The 21,036-nt window shown below is 42.4% G+C and overlaps 2 protein-coding genes across 2 annotated transcripts; one reads left to right on the forward strand and one right to left on the reverse strand.

The window, feature by feature from the left end:
* The first annotated feature begins 204 nt into the window (after positions 1–204).
* LOC129852779 (prolactin-releasing peptide receptor-like) lies at positions 205–2,861 on the forward strand. Its single transcript, XM_055918436.1, has 2 exons — positions 205–707; positions 1,232–2,861. Exons 1-2 carry the CDS (start codon positions 241–243, stop codon positions 1,866–1,868), a joined length of 1,104 nt encoding a protein of 367 aa, XP_055774411.1. The 5' UTR covers positions 205–240; the 3' UTR covers positions 1,869–2,861.
* Positions 2,862–5,217: 2,356 nt separating this feature from the next.
* On the reverse strand, positions 5,218–20,882 carry LOC129853567 (serine/arginine repetitive matrix protein 2-like). The gene is given in 6 exon segments (XM_055919734.1): positions 5,218–7,829; positions 7,917–8,022; positions 8,518–11,480; positions 13,229–14,181; positions 14,283–14,722; positions 19,957–20,882. Coding segments are annotated over 6 exon segments (5,019 nt in total). The 5' UTR covers positions 20,307–20,882; the 3' UTR covers positions 5,218–7,622.
* Positions 20,883–21,036: the final 154 nt, after the last annotated feature.

The following is a 21,036-nucleotide window of genomic DNA, read 5'->3' on the forward strand; positions in this document are numbered from 1 at the left end:
GGGGGGCACAGACCTCTCAGAGATATGTTCACTGTCACCACAGTGCTATAATAGAAACAGGCTTTTAGGTTAAGTTATTTAGTTTGCATATGAAGAATTTCAATAGACTTGACACAACATCATCAGAATCCATTGAGCCCAACAAAAACAAGTGGACTGATAAGCTAAGTCTTCCTTTTTCTATCTTCTCTCTAGGCACCTCTGGCCCTTTCTACAGTGTGACGTGCTTGACCTACTAAGATGGAGGACAGTGGCAGTGGGTGGGCTGTAGATCTGGTCCCTCCTGGGCCGTGTGTGGCTGGCATGGAGCGGAACACCAGCGGTCAGGTTTTTGAGGTGACGCTGCAGAACTCCTCCTCGTCCAAACTCAGCCCTCAGTTTGTGGGGGTGGAGCTGCCGCAGTCCTTCAAGCTGCTCATCATCCCCTGCTATGCCCTGGTGGTGCTGATCGGGGTATTCGGCAACTACCTGTTGCTCTATGTCATCTGCCGCACCCGCAAGATGCACAATGTCACCAACTTCTTCATAGGGAACCTGGCCTTCTCCGACATGCTGATGTGTGCCACATGTGTCCCCTTCACCTTGGCCTATGCCTTCAACCCCCGTGGCTGGGTGTTTGGGAGGTTCATGTGCTACCTGGTTTACCTCATCCAGCCAGTAACTGTCTATGTGTCTGTTTTTACTCTCACTGCTATTGGTGTTGACAGGTAAGCCTTGGTCGAGGTGGCTTTAACTATCATTCCATCTAAGTCAGACTAGACAAAACATTTTGATTTTGGGTAGAATGAACACATTGCTATTACATTTCTATTTAAGCTTCTATCGCATTACATAATTTCATTTCCACCACAGGTTTGATCATTTATCCTCTATTGACATTTCCTCCATGGTGTTTCAGTATTTGCAGCTGTAACAGAATGATGATTAGGTATACATTCGAGGTCTGTAACATAAAATACTCTTAACAGCTCTATTCAGCACCATAATATGACTCTTCTATAAGCTCAAGTCAGTTGAAGATGATTTAATTCCCACTTCACGTCAATAATCCAATAATCCAATAATCTACAGCAACAGTACAAGCATGTGATATCAGTGCGACACAGTGCAACAGTGCAATCTGACAGTGCAATTACTGTCAGATCAAAAAGCAAAAACATACCAAATCACACTTTTTTCATGCTTGTAAATGAGCTGTTATGTAGATCTAGCTTTTCCCGCCTGTTCCTAGGTACTATGCCACAGTGCACCCTCTGAAGAAGCGGATCTCAGTGCTGGCGTGTACCTACCTCTTATCTGGGATCTGGCTGCTCTCCTGTGGGCTTGTGGCCCCGGCTGTAGCCCACACTTACCATGTGGAGTTCAAGAATGAGGGCTTCACCATCTGTGAGGAGTTCTGGATGGGCAAAGAGAAAGAGAGGTTGGCCTACGCCTACAGCACGCTCTTCATGACCTACGTCCTGCCTCTCTCTGCACTCTGCATCTCTTACCTCTGTATCTCTGTCAAGCTGCGTAACTGTGTGGCGCCTGGCCACCGCACCAAGAGCCAGGCCAAGGCCCAGCGAACCCGCAAGCGCAAGACCTTCCGTCTGGTCACCTTGGTGGTGGCGGCCTTTGGCGTGTGTTGGATGCCCATCAGTGTATTCAACGTGCTGCGGGACATTGACATTGACCTGATTGACAAGCGCTTCTTCCTGCTCATCCAACTGCTGTGCCACCTGTGTGCCATGAGCTCGTCCTGCTGTAACCCTTTCCTGTACGCCTGGCTACATGACCGCTTTCGCGCCGAACTGCGCAAGATGTTCACCTGCCACCACCGCATCGGCATCCCTGCCAACAACTGTGCCACAAACAGCGTGGTGCTGTGAACCACTTCATCCCACGCTCCCACCTTTCACTGGATGTGTTCAGAGAATGTCCTGAGGTATTTGGTCCTGGAACTAGCTGGATGATTTTCTGTCAGGTTTTTGCACAAGTACTGCATAAGATAAGAATGTCAAATGAATACATTCATTTACAATTAAGCTTAAAAAATATTTTGAGAATATACATTGTTGTGCATATTATGTACATTTCTACATGATGAAGTGGTAGTTCTTTGCAATAAACTGTGTCACAAACAAGACTGCTGCAAAAATGCGTAGTGCATTAGAAGTTTTCATAGACATGTTGAACTATCAGAAGTTGGTTGAGCAAGATATGGACATCTTCTGTTTGTACATGTATATGCTGTTTAAATAAGAATGTTCTTTATTGTTCAGGTTATTCCCATGATACAAACACAGTGATGGTTTAATAATATATGTTCTTTGTTTGGTGTTTACTTGAATTCTACAACCTCAAGGCTGTGACTGACAGGCGATGCTCATTACCACATGGGAACACGGCTACCAACCTCAGAAGCGGTCCTGGCTTGGGGACAAAGATGATAGCTTTCATCTCTCAACCACTAACACAAAATTAAACACATTATTTGGTCATTTCGAGAAAGATTGTAATTTATTCCATTTAACCTGGTTTCCATTTTTGATCAATTGCATGGTTTAAACACTCCTGAGTATAGTAGTTTTAATTTCTGGGTTAATGTGACCGCATTGATGATGTTGCATCATGCATGTTACATCTTTGTAAATGTAATTTGAAGTATGGATTCTTTATTTCCATATTGATGTGATGATTTTTTGTATTTAAATATATAAAGAAAAGAATAGGTTAGGATTCATCACCCAAATCAAGTTATTACAATGCAGATGATTGTCTGGTAAAGCAAGTCTAGAGTTGGTATGAAAGAGCAGTCAAACATAATTAATTTATTATGATATTAATTACATTTTCTGGTTCATCAAACTGTTTCAATAATAAATGGCGTTTGAGCTGACTCCTGGAGAACATTTGAAAAAGAGAGGATTGAAGAGGGGAATAATTCTTGCCATGATCACATACACATTCAAGACACCTGTTTTTCTCTCAGGTTGGTTATGGCATTTTCAATGGTGTACACTGTATATGCAAAAGTATGTGGACACCCCTACAAATTAGTGGATTCAGCTATTTCAGCCACACCCGTTGCTGTAAGGTATATATAATCGAACACACAGCCATGCAATCTCTATAGACAAACATTGGCAGTAGAATGGACAGTAATGAAGAGCTCAGTGACTTTCAACCACCTTTCCAACAAGTCAGTTTGTAAAATGTCTGCCCTGTTAGAGCTGCCCTGGTCAACTGTAAGTGATGTTATTGTGAAGTGGAAACGTCTAGGAGCAACAACAGCTTAGCCGCGAAGTGGTAGGCCACATAAGCTCACAGAATGAGACCGCCGAGTGCTGAAGTGCATAAGAATCATCTGTCCTAGGTTGCAACACTCACTACCGAGCTCCAAACTGCAGCTGGAAGCAACGTCAGCACAAAAACTGTTCGTCAGGAGCTCCATGAAATGGGTTTCCATGGCTGAGCAGCCACACACAGCCTAAAATCACCATGAGCAATGCCAAGCATCAGTTGGAGTGGTGCAAAGCTCGCCTCCATTGTACTCTGGAGCAGTGGAAACGCATTCTCTGGAGTGATGAATGACGCTTCACCATCTGGCAATCAGATGGACAAGTCTGGGTTTTGCAGATGCCACGAGAGCGCTACCTGCCACAATGCATAGCGCCAACTGTAAAGTTTGGTGGAGGAGGAATAATGGTCTGGGGCTGTTTTTCATGGTTCGGGCTAGGCTCCTCAGTTCCAGTGAAGGGAAATCTTAACGATACAGCAGACAATGACATTCTAGACAATTCTGTGCTTCCAACTTTGCGGCAACAGTTCGGTGAAGGCCCTTTCCTGTTTCAGCATGACAATGTCCCCATGCACAAAGGGAGGTACATACAGAAATGGTTTGTCGAGATTGGTGTGGAAGAACTTGACTGGCCTGCACAGAGCCCTGACCTCAACTCCATCGAACACTTTTAGGATGAATTGGAACGCCGACTGCGAGCCAGGCCTAACCTCCGAACATCAGTGCCCAACCTCACTAATGCAATTGTGGCTAAATGAAAGCAAGTCTCTACAGCAATGTTGCAACATCTAGTGGAAAGCCTTCCCAAAAGAGTGGAGGCTGTTACAGCATCAAAGGAGGGACCAACTCCATATTAAGGCCCTTGATTTTGGAATGAGATGTTTAATGAGGTGTCCACATACTTTTGAAGGTAAATGGTCTGTCTGTGTCTGCAGTCTGGTTTGAACAATTTCAACATTTAATGAGAAAGCTTGCACTGCTTGAACCATTTTTAAGCTTGCACTTTTTTGAACCATTGCTCCCGAGATGGTGAGGGACTCTCTATTCACAGGTTTGTGGTTGTTATTTATTGTGAATTCTTGTCTGTGGGTGGGTCAGAGACCTCATCTCATTACCATGGTTTCTCACCTATTCCTTGTTTTTTTTATATGTCTGAAAGTACACTACAATATCAATATACACGAAAGCAGGGCAACATCCCACGTACACCACATCTATTTCGATGGGCACAAGCGCTGTTCCTGACAAACTATTCACACCCCCCTTGTTGGCAGATTAAACATTTTAAAGCTTATTTCCTGTAATTCTACACATTTTGCCATGGGGTGCAGAGAAAATGTTACCGTTTTAAAGCAAATGTTCTTTCAATTCTATACATTTTTCCATGTATAATGTGTCTTCATGTGATGAGTGACTCAAACATAAAATCTATTGGTTAAGAAACGTAGCAAAAAATATTACATGACATGGGCTAGTTGATCTGAACATTTGACAAGTTATAAATAGCACTAAGGTATGCAATGACTGACATGACAAAAACAAATGCACTACCCAATTTCAAAATTTGATGATTACAACTTTCAAAAGTAAGTTTAAAGCCGGACTGAGTTCCTTAAATTATATATATTAACACGCCCCCTGTCCTCCCCACAGTTTGGGAACCACTGCTCTAAAGGTCAGGCAAGACAATGTGATCACAGATTAAGTTACCTAATTCTTCAGAATGTGTAGACAAAATTACTTTATATTTTTACTAATAACTAGTGAGAAATGTAAAGGTAGTGATGCATTTATTGAACAGAACCCAAACATATATTCCTTGCACATACACAAGTCATTTCTCAGTTAATTAAAAATTGTCTAGGTCAGCGAATCATAAGACCTACAGCTATTATTATAAGTCTTCAAGCTGTCTTAATAGTATACATGACAAAACATTAAGATTTATTATACTTTATTTCAATTGGAAAGCTCAAAGTGTATACAATACTCTGAATTTAAAAGCAGTATAAACAAAAAGCTCTTAAGGAATCCAGACTTACAGTAATCACAAAAAGTAAATTCTTAGGTGTAAAACCCTTGAAGGCACAATCATAGACATGTGAATATTTCACAAGATTTCTTATTGCTATGACATTACACAAAGGCATAGTTGCAGAAGATGCATCGAGTAGATTACATTGAGATTTACACAAGTTGTAAGGCCATTGTCAGGGTCAAAGCCTACCGCTTAATAAGCACTTCAAAGTGCCAAAGGCATTACATCTAACATGGACAAGGTTAATTTTGAAACATTCATAATGCTTAAAAAGGGAAATTTCACAATTTTTCAACTTCATATTCCTCATCTCCAGCAGCTCTCCAGCATCAACATGTGAAAATAGCACGTTTCCATGGTTTGTAGTAAAGATAGAGGAAGATGGGTTTTCAATGACATCATCATTGTGCACCAATTATTTGGCATTGCCTACTAATTGTTTGATGTAATTGGAAACACTTAGTTCTCTAATTTTTACTACAAAACATAGAAACACAATTTTCACAAACTGTTTGTTGATGTTTGGGTTGTGCTAGAAATGAATATGAAGCTGTACATTTTTTTAAATTTCCTTTAAAATGTAATTATATTGGAAGCTCTTTCTCAAAGTTAAACTCTTAGTTACTCTTGCATAAATATTTGACATGATTTGTGCACTTATATTTGCATAAATATTTTACAATAGACAGAAAAGACTGCACAGTGGGTACATCAGTGATTCAACAGCAGTAGATAAAAATAAATATATTAAAAAAAAGGTGAAAATCAGGTCACTCCTTACTCATGAACATGATCAGTTCTTTCCACCTTGCCAGCTGAGGGATTTGAACCAGCGACCTTTCGGTTACTGGCCAAATGCTCTTAACCACTAGGCCACACTTATCCATGACTTCAAAATGTAACAAAGGGATGGTAGGATAAACAACTAAAGTAATAAGGTAACTAATGCAAGAAACTGAAGTAAGGAATGTTGACTGATGAGTGTTTCCAATCAAACCAGGGAAATCCGAACAAAGGTTCACTAATGCTTCAACTAACTACACTAAGACCATTGTTTATCCGACATGTTCCTACCACACCACATGGACTGTCTGATTAACGTTGATGTACTTGTACCTAGCCCCACAATAATTATTATCCATTTTATTTGGTATTAGATTAACTCCTGTGATTACACCAAGAAGTATAGCGGCAGCACCAAGGCAAGTCATGATAATGTAAAGAAAAGGATGACAAACATAGCCCTAGAAAACAATGAAAGAAGATCAAGGTTTAAGAATGCAACAAAAAAACACTAGCATCTTATTATTGAAGCGATGTGTTAAGGCTTTGGGATGAGCAGATATCAAAGTATAAATAGCTAATTAAAGTCCACTGAATTGTAGGCACCATGGAGTCACTGTGCAAAGGCCTGGACAGATACATTTCATCAGTGACATGGACATCAATATACCTAGGGCATCCAGTTCTATTCTTCCTAAAGAGGAGAACGATTTAAAAAGTGTATTAAAAAAAGTACCAACCCAAAGACAAGAAATGTGCACATACGGTAAATTAGTATAAAAAGGAATTCCAGTAGCGTAGTGTTACAAGAGCAAAAGCTGGTCAAATAATAGTAGCCTGGAATGATTAATGAATTAGTTCTAGAAAAAAAGCATTCCAGCATGCTGCATGCTGGGACCCATTCCGTAGTTTAATAGTTATGATAACAGTAAATAATAATATTACTCCACCCAGGAATATATTTCAGGATGTAGAAGACCTTCCTCCCCTAAGAAGTCACAGCATGTCACATCAGCACATCAGGTGGGAGGTATTCAGGTGTATACATGGGTATGATTTGATTTGTATAATTGGAGTTTGAGTGTGAGTAAAAAAAAAAAAAAAAAAAAAGTTAATATTAAGTTGGAAAAATGTGAACGACTGAACCGGCATAATGTCAAGCACAGTTTTTAGTAGCTCAGTCACAACCCTGGGATGATATTGGCATAAAACTAAGTGTAATGATTCAACTGTCAATTCTGTGAGCTAGGGTCTTTTTTTTTTCTCAAGGGAACATTTTCACTTTTCACCTTTTTATGGATCCCAGCATGCATCCTGGTTTCTGAAAGAAACCTGGAAATTGAATCACAGCCTGACTCCTCATGGAGACAAAAGTGCATATGCGCAAAGGAAACAAGACCTTCATAGAGATTGCTTGACCCAACACAGTGACAGCAATATAAAACCACACACAAACTAAACAGAATGTTGGAGTAGAAGTCTAAATCTTTCCCTCCATCCTACAGTTCCCTGGTCCACTCCTCACAGGGCCTGCTTGGGAGAGGTGAGGCCTTGCAGGATGCTGGGCTTCTCCTCGATGACGCGCACCAGCAGGTTGTCTATGTACTCCTCCAACTCAACGATCTTGGAGTCCTTCTTGGAGAGCTCCGTTTGCTGCTTCACCACCAGGGTAATCAGCTCTTCCTGGGTCAGCTGGGTGTAGGGCCCACTCTCCACCTTACAAGGTGCCTGAGGATGATGGAGCAAACGGAGTCACAGATATTAGCGTTCTATCACTGCTTTCAAAAGGTAAATAGACATATGAACATGTAGTACCTTCATATTTCCCAGTGAGCTGTCATAGGTCTTCATCTCTCTCACCACTGGGGTGTTGATGAGAGCATGGCTCTCCATGGAGCTCATGGGCTTCACTGGGTGAGGCCTGGAAAGACAAGATTACAAAGAAAACACTAAGAGGGTGGAGCATAACAATTGTTCACGGAAGTAAAGAGATTAGTTGGAAATGGAATGAACAGAGGTCTATTTCAGTTAGACTCCAGTTACAGAAACCAGGGAAAACAACAAACCAAAATTGTCCCAATGTGCCATCATGAATCAGAATAGGTGCACTGACAACCAAGACTTTTCCCAAGTTGAAAAAAAAAAAAACAGAACTCAACAGCATATCCCATGCTCACACCAAAACCAAAAATACAAACACAATTCCCTTTGATCCAACATACCCAGCAATTTGTTGGACATTTCTGACACTTAAAATCTCTCCAAATACACAATTATTAGACTAGACTTGAGGCTTATTGCCCATTATAAGTTGATTGATTGAACAGAACAGAAGAAAACCCCCCCATGCCGTGAAATGCATACAATCATTGAAGGGCTAAGGGCTGGTTATGACCTCAGAGGGGTTCAGGCTCACCTGATTGGTGTTAAGGCTGGCCGATCTCCATTGCTACTCAGAACAGTGAGTGGCTGCACCTCAGAGGTTGAGACCCAGGCCCGTAGCAGGGTCTTACCCTCAGCCCCTGCCTGGGGGTTGGGCTCACCTACTGACTGGGGAGGCTCAGGAGAAGTCAAGTCAGAAGACATGCGGGAGAAGGTAAAAGGGTCTGCTGTCCACTTCTCTTTCCTGGCTTGGGTTTCTACCTTTTCTTTACCATAGAGATTTCTCTGTCTAGTATTTTTGGCTTGAGGCTCAAGTTTGACAGATCCTGTAGTGGCTAACCTGATTGTCTCATTTTCTCTGGGTGAAGGGTCTCGTTTAACCAGCTCACCCTTTCCCATGGCTCCTTTATTGCTCGAATTAGCTGGAGGCTGAGGTGCTGCTCGTTTATTTTTCCTTTGAGAAAATACCCTTTGAAAAGCAGGACTGGGCTCTTCTGGTTTTTCTTCCTCTAGATGTTTTTCTGAGTCACTGTCGTTACAACTGGAGAACAGATCGGTTGGATTGTTTGGCACAAAAAGCTTAACCAAGTCATCAGTTGTCAGTCTCTGTTCAAGCTTGTCGTCTTTCTGTGGTCCTCCAGAGAACAAGTCATCGCCATTGTGGCTCTGCTCTGGTTCGGCCCATGGGTCTTTAGGCAGGATCTCAGCAATGGGGAAAGGGTCATCAAACGTCTCTTTCATAATGAGTTCCAGTTGTTTTTTGTTAATGTCTCCTTCTACAGAGTCAGTAGCTTTAGCCATCGTTGGACTACTTTCCATGATGTCCGGGGTTGAGACTGCCCTCATCTCGGATCTGTTCTCCTGCTGTACAGTTGTATGCTCTGCTGATGTTACCTCAGGATCTGCTTGCTCTTTGCTGTCTAAACTTTGTCTGAGTTTGGCTGAGGGGATCTCTTTGGGAGTGTCTGGCAGTCCTTTAGGTTCATCTGTAGAACTTGACACCAAAACTTGTGGTGCAGGTCTGTTAGGCTTTTCTATTGGGAGAACAGATTTGCCATCATTGGCTGACGAAACAGATGTGTTAAGCACCTTCCTTGCATCTTCCCGAGGTTTCACTGAGGGTACGTCTCTGCTCTGAGCCATAGGGTTTGTAGAGACTAAGACTTTGGAGACGAAGGTGCTGTGTCTTTCAACGAATGGATTATTCTGTGCAGTGCTCTGGCTTTGCTTTTTGTTTGAGTCTGCCTCTAGTCTATGGGGTTTGGGAGGGGGGATAAGCTCTGGTGAACTGTTGGGCCCCACTCTCCTCCAAGATTGAACTTCCTGAACTTGTGTCTGTTGCTGGTTTAGCTGTTCTGCTGCCCTCTCCTGCAAGTAGGAATATTTGTCATTAAGTGGAGGTGCTGGGGGGTTGAAGTCTGCGCGTTCCTTTTTCCTTTGCGAAAATCCCCTTTGAAAAGTAGGAATGGGCTCTTCTGGTTTTTCCTCCTCTTGATGCTTTTCTGAGTCACTGTCATTACAACTGGAGGACGGATCTGTTGAATTGTTTGGGGTAAAATGTTTATCCAAGTCATCAGTTTTCATTCCCAGTTCTTCAAGCTTGTCCTCTTTCTGTGGTCCTCCAGAGAACAGGTCATCTCCACTGTGGCTCTGCTCTAGTTGAGCCCATGGGTATTTAGGCAGGACCTCCGCAATGGGAAAAGGGTCAGGCTCAGAAAATGTCTCTTTCATAATACGTTCCAGTTGTTTTTTGTTAATGTCGCTTTCTACAGAGTCAGGTGAGGGTTGCTTTTCACTGTTAGCAGTTACCTCAGTGTTCTTTGCCATGACAGGAATACTCACTCTCATGTCTATGAAGTCCAGTGTGGAGGCTGCCCTCATTTCTGACCTGTTCTCCTGCTGTACATTGGTAGTAGACTCTGCTGCTTTTGGCTCAGGATCCACTCGTCTCACTGGCTCTTTGCTGGTTAACCTTTGTCTGGGTTTGATTACGGGGAGATCTTTGAGAGTGTTTGGCAGTCCTTTAGGTACATCTGTACAACTTGACACCAAAACTTCTCTTAATGTAAGTCTAGTAGGCTTTTCTATTGGGAGAACAGAATGGCCTTCACTGGCTAAAGCAACTGATGTTTTAGGCACCTTCCTTGCATCCTCCCAAGGTTTCACTGAGGGTACGTTGCTGCTTCGAGCCATAGGATTTGTAGAGCCCAAGACTTTGGAGACGAAGGCGTTGTGTCTTTCAACAGATGGATTAGCCTGTGCAGTGCTCTGGCTTTGCTTTTTGTTTGAGTCTATCACTAGTCTAGGGGGGGCTGCAGCTCCAGGTTTGGGAGGGGGGATGAGCGCTGGCAAACTGTTGGGCCCCACTCTCCTCCAAGACGAAGATTGAACTTCCTGAACTTGTGTCTGTTGCTGGTTAAGGCGTTCTGCTGCCCTCTCCTTCAAGTATGAATATTTGTCATTGTGTGGAGGTGCTGGGGAGTCGAGGCCTGGGCCATCCACACTCATCTCTTCTCCAATGAGCTGAGATGTGTATTCCTGCTGTCTCTGATTCACTTCTGCAATGATATTGTCCCATTGAGTCTGTCCTTGTACTCCATGCCTCTTCTGTGGGAACAGGCGATCATAGTCAGGAAGAGGTAGAGGAGGTGTTTTGGCCTCAACCTCCTTAATTGTCACAAGAGAGCCACATTTAGCAGACACACTTCTGGAGCCTGCATTGGGATTTACATGGCTATGCTGTTCCATTGGGCTGGGGGGCAGAGGAGCTGGCCGCTTCCTCTCAGATCTGATAGGGGAAGATCCCATGGCAGCCAGGTTCTCAGTGCTGCTGCAGGGGGATTCAGAGGTGCCGCTCCGTGTCTTAGGTGGAGCCAGGGAGGAGTGAAGGTTGGAGAACATATCAGGAGACTCAGAAGGGACGCTAGAGAGAGGGGATTCGGCGCAGGACAGGGAGAGAGATTGTTGCCTATGGGAGTCTGAGTTGGGGGTTTCAGGCTGCTTCAGAGACTCCAATCTGCCAAGGAGTGAAAACAATGCTTGGAGGTCAGTGTCTGACCATCACAATATACCAGAATTATGAGCATGCCCAGCACAGCTGAAATAGCCAACACACCTCTCATGAGTTAGCCTAATCTTTGTGTGGTGTTTCATTCCATCAAGATCTTATCTTCACACATGATGATGCACCCCAAATGCTTCCAAGAACAGAAAGTCAGACAAATGTGTGCTCTTTCCAGGCTGTCTCTGCTCTTTTCTATTCTTTGTTCATCATTTGGAGCCCTAATGAGGATAATTGTGTATACCCAGAGCCTTTTCTGTCTGATATTTCAAATGTTCGTATTCATTTGTTTCAACATTAAAGAACAATCCAGTTGTGACAAAAATATGCTGTCCTATCCTGTCTGAAACTGAGAAAATTAACAGGGTCCCACTCAAACATTTTCTGACATTCTTTTCTTGTAAGGAGAAGGTTACGTCATCACACCTGGTAAGATCTTGATGGAATTAAACATAATTTGGAAATATTGGAATTCCCACAATTGCCTTTCTTTTAAAAACACTTAAAAAGGTAGTTATAAAAACATATTACATTTACTTTAGGATGGACCATTTCATAATTATTGTAAAAAGCTCAAAAATGTAGGCTAGTAAACAAATCCAGATTTAGAATGTCTGAATTTCAGCACTAAAATAAGAGTAGGCTATAATGAAACTAAGTATTTTCTCCTTTAAAGGAATTGGGCTATATTGAGTGGACAACTCACCATTAAGAAAGAATAAATCCAGAAAACAGAAATAGATGAATGGAAAAACCAAGCCTTGTTTTCCCCAGCAGACATTTTCAATGTAGTTAGTCACCCTGTGCGAGCGCACGTCATCACTTCCAACCTGTTCTGCACCATACCACCCAGTTTCAGACACACACACAGGTTCCACACTGCAGACCAATCAGCACACCGGCCAAACAGGTCCATCACGCGCCAGATGGAATTCCTGATTCTGATGATCCACGCTCATGTTTGTCAAGGCTTTTAAGAGCCTTAAGACAATCAAGAGGAACAAAGAGATGAAACTAATTGCAGCCAGTATAGATTGGAGACATAATATGGTGTACAGATTAGTTCATCCTAATCCAAACCAAATGATTACATTGATTACTAAAATCTCCAGACAACTAATTGCAACTGAGAATACTAAACTACTAACTTCAGTTGTATATCAAATCGAGCGAGGAAAACGCCACAGCTATTCAATCTGGACAATATAAAGTCATTTCTGTGGAAAAACATTTTTTAGGAGAGTTATAAGAATGCAGTAGTTCAGTAGTGACAGTTTGGAAAATGGGTGATAAAGGCTACCAAGGCAGTCAATGTGATCGTTTGCATGTGCTGGCTCTGAGGTCAAAAATTCCACCACTACATATTTCAAAATAACATGAAAACTACAGAGACAGAAAAAGGTTATTGGTTAGTGTTACCAGATCAGTAGTGAAATACATTGTGTATCTAGTAGCTCCACGTACCATTGTAAACGTAACTTCTGTCATAACATCAGGTAGGCCTACATTACATTAGTAGGCTGACATCAAAACTCACAGCAGATAGAAGGCCAAATCCTAACTTCAGATCTGCACTATTCAAATCATGCATTGGTGGGAGATTTGAGCAATGTTTGGACTTACCTATGCAGATCTCAAGTTAGAAAAGAGCTGAAAAGAGCTGTAAGTGCAACAAGACTGACACCTACCTGGGCTTGACTGCAGACACCTTGGCAGTGCGGTTGGAGTTGAAGACTGCAGTGCTCGGGGTGTTGGTGCCGCAAACACCCTTCTGGTGGTCCACCGGGCTCTCCTCAAATGGGATTGGAGGGTCTGGACTGAGGAGAATATCCTTGAATGGGTTGGCAGCATGGCGAGGGGCAGGAACAGGGACCTCCAAATCTCTGGTGCCGCGACTGGGAGATGGGTTGGGCCTCACCTCATTGGCGACACTCTGCTGCAGCTCTTCCTTCTTCTCTTCCTTCTTCCTGATCATACCAAACAGAGAGGACAGCCTCTCAGTCACAGAGGCCTCCTCCTGTTGTTTCTGCTCCTCTGCCTTCTTGGCCTCCTCCTGCTGCCTTTGCTCCTCCCCCAGCCTCTGAAGCTCATCTGCCTTCAGCCGCCTTCTTTCTTCCGCTAGCCGCTTCCGGTCCTCCTCCTCTTCCTGCTGCTTCTTCCTTGCCTCACCCTCCTGGAACATTCTCCTCTCCTGCTCCTCCTGTTGCTTGCGTGCCTCCTCCTGCAGTACCTTGAGCTGCACTTTTTGTTTCTCCTCATTATGCCTCTTCTCCTCTGCCTGCCTCTTCTCTCCCTCTTCCTGAAGGTGCCTTTGCTCCAGCAGAGCCCTATCCCTATCTGCAGACTCCTTTCTGTAGGTGTTGACAGAGGCACCCTTGAGGGAGTCTATGGCGGCATCAGATGGTTGCCTGTGGCTTCGTACATCCTCCACTGAGCCCTGACCAGAGCTGTTAAGGCTGAGGGTGGACCCAGACATGGGTTCTACTTCCTCTGCATACACATGATTGCCGTTGATGCACGTGCTGTTCGGGTCTTCTTTCTGCTTGGATCTGCCCAGAAGAGAAAAAGGTCCTGTAGACACTTTGCTGTCATTGCTGTCTGTGCGCTTGTGGCCCAGGAACTTGAATTTCTTTTTAACTGTAGATAGAAAGAGGTTACTACATATGCCAATTATCATTACTCAAATATGAAAAGGTCAGCAGATAGTCAAAATGTTTAACTGAATAGAAGGAGCTCACCATCAGGAGAATCCACATTGAGGCCAGAAGAGCGACTGCCACTGAGGGATGCGTTCTTCTCAGGAAGAGTGCCCAGTGTGGACATGGACTGGGAGACATTGCGCTGCAGGTTGGATTTAGGGGCAAAGAGGGACTTGAGCTTGGATTTCTTCTTGGCCCCAGGAGACTCTGGGCACACTGAGTGGGAGTCAGCCTCTCCCTCGCTGTCAGTGACTACCTGGCTGAAAGAGGGCACTATTGCAGAGGCCGAGTCAGAGAAGCTGTCCTTTTTCTTCCCACGCACTTTGTCCTTGAGCTTTCCGATGCGGGAGCGTGGTTTGTCTTTCATGGAAAGGTCAAACATGCTGGCTGTCAAGTTGTTTCTCATGAACTGGATGTCCAACATCACTTCCCCTCTGACCTTGTCCTCCTTCCCATTCTTATCCAGCAGTTTGTGCCAACTGAAAATGAAAGACAGTCAGAGAAAGAACAAGATTAGATCCTACTGTTCAATTAATTAAAACTACTGTTGGTCAAATATGACTGGAATTGTTTATTACGCAACCAATTACATTTGAATTAGCCTAGCCCCTAGGTAAAACCTTTTCAACAACGTCATGATTTTCCAGGAAATCAGATGTACAGAAATTGTGGTCAAACATGACTTGATAAAAACTATTATTGCGGAACTATAAAGGGCAGAACTATGACACTTCTAACAGTTTGAGGTCAGGACCTAGAATAGATCCAGCTCCTCTAGTGTTGACTTAACTAGGCTGTAAACTAATTGCAGTTCAACTAAGTGTCCTTTGCTTTGTGTATACATGTCTCTTAAGTGAAGACCAGACACATACATACATGCCATTGAGTGGCATGCACCCTGTTCCAGCAACCACTGGGCCAAACAGATAAAGCAGACAATTATTCCTTTGTTCTGCCTCTGCCCTCATCTCCTCCCTGTTGAGCACAGTGTTTATGCCTACTCAGAACAAGGGAAAAGCAGAAGTGTTGGAGACCCTTTTCCATAACAAAACAAGCAATTAGTATGCCCTGTCACACTGAGTCTCTCTGTGATTGCAGAGACTGCACTGAACAAAAGCACTGCTAGATTTGTTGGTAAATTAGTAGACAGGTAACGCAAAGTACAGCTTCACAGACTGTCCCCCAGGTGAGCTCTTACCTTTCCAAGACCAGAGAAACACATCCAATCCATCCTGGAGCAAGTTTATTGCAATAGGCTTTTTTCTTTTTTGCATATTCAGTGACTTGCAGTATGCTCTTAGTCTTTTTGCATATTTAATTGAGTTATCATATAAATGGAAGTACAATTTTTTTTGACTGGCTTATAAAAAGGAAGCAAAGAGGCTAAAACTCCCTGGTTAAATTCAGCGTCGTCACTGAACCTACAGGTTAAGGTCAGCTGAGACAAGGAAAGCATTCACAGGGTCAGAGTTGTGATAGACAAGTTGGGGCTCTAGTGAGCAGTACACACATTCTTCCCTGATGACATCATCCATCCATCCATCCATAAGCAGGAAAAGGTTCAAGGAAAACAAAAAGACAGCAGCTGGTCAGGTTTTACTCATGGTAGATCATTAGCCTATGTGCCTACATTTAGGATGCATTCAGCTGAAGAGCTCTGTACTCTGCTGGGCAGTGATCAAATCAATTTGATTTGTCACAAGCGCCAAATACAACAGTTTTAGACCTTAGCGTGAAATGCTTACTTACAAGCCCTTAACCAACAATGCAGTTCAAGAAATAGAGTTAAGAAAATATTTACTAAATAAACTAAAGTAAAAAAAATAAAAAATAAAATTTGAATCAAAAAGAAACAAGAAAACATACATTTATATATATTTAACCAAGAAAATCCCATTGAGACCCAGTCTCTTTTTCAAGGGAGACCTGGCCAAGGCAGCAGCAACAATCAATGCAATAGATAATTAAAACATACAACATGATCCAGCCTAAAAAAAAAAGCAGCATTTACACTCCTCTGTAACAGAGACTCCCATCAATATTTTAAATTAATTCCGTGGCACTAACATATCTAGATGAAGCATGGATTGTAGATTATTCCATGCGTCTGGTGCACAAGAAGAGAAGGCAGTCTTGCCTAATACTGTGAATGTATAACTAGGCTATATACAGAGGGTACCGGTACCTAGTCAATGTGCGGGGGTACAGGTTAGTTGGTAATTTGTAGTGACCATGCACAGCTAAACAACAAGTAGCTGTTATTTAAATCAGAATAATGTCTATGTGGTTCATGTAAGATCAGTGCAACATTACCCTGTTACTGGTGTACTAAAACAAAACTAGACATGATCCTGCAGGAAAAATGCATGGGAGAAAACCTAGCCCACCTTCCATAAAGCCCAGCAGAGCAATACAGGACTCCTAAATTGTAGGCTAATGAAAGCTGTGCTAAAACTTCTCCAAGCATTACTAATCTTCTTCCCAAAATGTGCCATGCCAAGTAAAACAGCAACTACGAACTTCTGTTTCTGTAGTACTAGTCAGACTGAACACATCAGTGAAGGGATGTTGGGAGTTTAAAAGGAACAACAAGTTGACAAGGTACATGTGATAGCGTTTACAGAGAAATAGAAAACTCTGGCCCTAATAGAGGAGTGGTGGTCTGTCCTGTTGGACCGGTTCTCTCTCTCTGAGAAAGTGGTAGAGGCACAGACTTCCCTCTGAAGTATAATGATTAACATGTCACATACAGCTAATGATTAGGGTTGGGTAGTATCCAGATTGATACCGTCATACCGTCCTTCTCTCATCCCGTGATTTACGGTATTACCGTGTTAGTACACAAAGGGGCGCAAAAGACCTAAAAAATGCCCATTGGGCATCTATTACCAGAATAGTAATAAAATTAGCACAAGTAATTGCGCATTTCCAATAAGGCTGGTAGCTAAATATGCTAACGAATGCAAACAAAAATAAACAAAAACATGCAATCCAGCTCATCAAGTTATACACATTCAGTACCAGTCAAAAGTTTGGACACGGGGTTTGTCTTTATTTTCCATGTGTTATTTCATAGTTCAGATGTCTTCACTATTATTCTACAATGTAGAAAAGAGTAAAAATAAAGAAAAACCCTTGAGTAGGTATGTCCAAACTTTTGACTGGTACTGTACATACACACGAGATACCGAATATCATTGTTGGAGAGTTACAAGCGAATGTGAACGAGAGACATTGTGCAAATAAACAAAGTTGATAGATGATTGTCTGAAGAAAGAACAGTATTGGCTCTGGAGCAGCATGTTTATACCCTGTGTATAAACAGTCACTAGGGCAATGGGCCTGCCTGCTCTGAGTAGAGGGGGGAGGAGCAAACAGTCCAATGGAGTCATTTTAACTAATCCACTTAGATTAATAACAAGTTAAACTGAAGGGTTGCATTAAATGCTGAAATCTGCCTCCCCCCCAAAAACGCATAAGAAACATATATCTTGCTGTGTTTTGCAAACGCAGACCTAAAAATACTTCTCATTGTCATGTCTGCTCATCAGACTAATATTCTCAGGTGAGAATTCACGAACAGGCATTCTATCAGCAGACAGCGCTCTGACTGATTTGTAACTACTTTTCTCGGTGTAGTCGCATACTTCTCTGGTAAAATGCGAGAAAATCTAAGCAAGACATTAGGAAATGTAGCTGGCTACATTCTTTCTATGATAAACATTAGAAATATGATGGCCATGCATAGTTTTTGCAAAAAGACCTTGCTGTTTCTTTGTAAGCTCCTTTACTTGTGTGGCTGCCAGCCAAATGGCATTGCTCTTTGTTGTCATCTGATTAAAATGAAGCCATTTTCTGCCTAATGTGTTGCACCAATGTATTTTCTGTGAAGGAAAACTTGACTTTCAATATAAAAAGCGACCCCTGTCTACACAGCTGGATTCACCTGGTCCCGCTGTCTCCTGTTGTGCCATTTACAAACATGTGACTGGCTCAAATGTTCTAGAGAACTGTGGTAAGCTTCAAAATGTAAAATAATGTGACAGGTCAAATTAAGACGTATTCCTAAGGTATTGCACAAGTTAACTGCAGGTATTTACTTAAAAAGTAACAACAAATATGAAAATGTATTGAAAAACTGCAAAGAAAGTTTCAATGGTATTGACAGTGTTGAAAAACATTCCGTGGCCATTTCCAAATACCTCGGTATACTTCCCAAGACTACTAATGACTAACATGACAGACTAAACAGTATAGATTTGTTTATTGACAGAAGATCGGTTGTGTCCTTGAGAGAAATATAGCAAACATAAAAAAGAAAGTGTAAACCTCTTGATTCATGCACATATAATTACATAGGCCCATTTCATGATGAATTGTGTTGATAAATAGCCTAATTATATTTTAGACATCTCATGAACATGAAACAGGCCTACAGCTAAGCCAATTTCGAATGTGGATAAGGACATACTAAACATAGGCCAATACCGTTGTCAGTAGTGCCTCCACATTTTTGTATATCCAAGTTGGAACTTGCTCTTTCAACGAATAGGCCTAAGAACAGTGATGACGCATGTTCAGAGCCATACCCGGAACATGATCAGTGACATGGTGTTATTTGGTGTCATATCATTTAACTTTGTCTCATGCTGAGAAAATGTTCTGCTACATTGTGAGAGAGGACAACGTGCTCCCATGCAGGAGATCCTAGTGCCTTACTTCAATGTCAAACCCTGACCCATCAGCATTACACTAAAGTAGGTCAGTAATATAACACCATACACTGCTAGAGGAAACAAACAGCAATATCCAATACCCTTTTTGTGTGAGAGAGAAGGAGCAAGAAAAAGCAAGTGAGAAGGAAAGGGGGAGAGGGTCAAGACTAGTAGAGAAAACCTTATCAAAAGCTATACAAACCGATTTAGTCAAATCTAAATAAGGCTCCAGATATGAGTGTATAATAAGCAAGTGAATTAGGTAATTTAAGTACTGTACAAATGCTGCCCTTGTGGCAGCCTATACTGAAAGAACATTTTACACAGAAGGATACAACCATATGACTAGTAGTCACTCACTGCCCTCAACAACAGCAATTGACAAATAGCCTACAATTCAAAGGTCAGCCAGCAGTCTTAAATATTAAAATCAAAGTGTCCTTCAGCCTAGAAAACAGTGGCTGTTAAATAAACACTATTACATAAGGCAAGGGTGTGTACATTTTTATTGAATTATTCATGGTTTACCATGTTTTGTTATGAAGCTCGTTACACCCATTATGATGGGCCTATCCCGTCATTGTTGTGAATGTCATCCATGGATCACAGCTCAACAACTTGTCAGTGTGATGGTGTGATTAGCCCTCTGCTTGAAATAACCTTGTAGGAACATGGGGAATGTCAGGAATGTAGACACTGGTCAATATTCCTCTTAATGAGATATGGCCCAACCATCAGCATTACCTGATCCAGCTGTGAATGCCAGAGATACAGTAGGCTTCACAGTTAACACTAACGAGCTGGAATTTCCCAACTACTTCCACTCTTTTCAGAGGGAGTTCTTCAAACAGCTAGGTTAATAGTTAGGCTGGGTTCGGATATCAACTCAAGTAGGCTATTCACAGTCTTGACCCAACATAGTCAGATTACTTTCCCACAAGCTCCATGACTCCACACACTCAGATCCTTTATCTTCAATCAACATGAGAGTAACTTACTCGGTCTTTTTGCGGGCGCTGTTATCGTGTAGATCCAGTAGGTTGATCACAGCTCGTCCCAGGAGTTTGTCCAGTCCCACCAGAGCTCTGTGCATTACTATGATATACAGTGTGCAGCGTTCAGCATTGCCATGGTGGAACAGTGGCAGGTCAAACGTTGCCTCTTCCTTCCATACCGGTGCGACGCATTTTTCGGCAACCGAGGTAGAAAACTTGTCTTTGGCCACCTGCATGATGGCATAGGCATCGTTGGTTCCATTCTTTCCTTTGATCCTCAAATTCCTAGCTTGGAACACGGTCACCTGTACGCTTGTGGGATACCACTGCTGACTTTGGTCAGCCAAAGACATTTTCAAAGCTTTAAGCTTTTACAAAAATAATAGTTTGGCAGGTTTTGGATATCACAACGACTTTGTTCTCACTTCAAGAGACTGACTCACCAAACCGTAGCTCGTCGTCCTCTATGTCAACTCTAGCTGATTATGTCGTAACACTTGACACGCCTCCCCAGTTCACTGTACAACACCGTCCACGTACCTAGGCCACACGGTGACTATGCCAAGGATAGTCTGAGTAATGTAGCCAACCTTATATAGCTATCAGGCTCAATTAATGCAACGCGTGTGTTTGTCCTTACTAACCTACTGGGTATCTAGCTACTATAACTAGTTAAAGATTAAATGTCGCCAAGAACTTGCTAACGTAACGTTACCCCCCAAAATAAACTCAGATGTTTCGCAAGGACCATCGTATAATATTTTATTCTACAAGAAAATTATACTCTGCTATCTCATAGAAAGGTAAAATACTAACACAACGGCTATCCACTGACTGTAATACTTGCTTTTCACAGCATCTCTCTTCTTGTTTTGACTTGTTTCATTGTTGAACAATAAACTTCCTCATCTACCATTCTTACCGCCCATACTCTCCCACAACCTATCTGATTGGTAAGGATTTGCGTCAATAAGGATAAGACCTACCGTGATTGGACAGTGGTGCTGGTGCCATTGTAACGTGAATTACGCAGTCTTTTAATCGACACTAGGCACAGGTCCAGGATCAGTTTACAATCCCTGA

The sequence above is a fragment of the Salvelinus fontinalis genome, chromosome 4, assembly GCF_029448725.1.
Source record: "Salvelinus fontinalis isolate EN_2023a chromosome 4, ASM2944872v1, whole genome shotgun sequence".
NCBI lineage: Eukaryota > Metazoa > Chordata > Actinopteri > Salmoniformes > Salmonidae > Salvelinus > Salvelinus fontinalis.

Excerpts from the sequence above, each read along its gene's own strand:
- LOC129852779 (XM_055918436.1), top strand. The coding sequence starts at position 241 with ATGGAGGACAGTGGCAGTGGGTGGGCTGTAGATCTGGTCCCTCCTGGG. Across the intron at positions 708-1,231 it reads ACTGCTATTGGTGTTGACAG|GTACTATGCCACAGTGCACC; the intron begins GTAAGCCTTGGT and ends GCCTGTTCCTAG.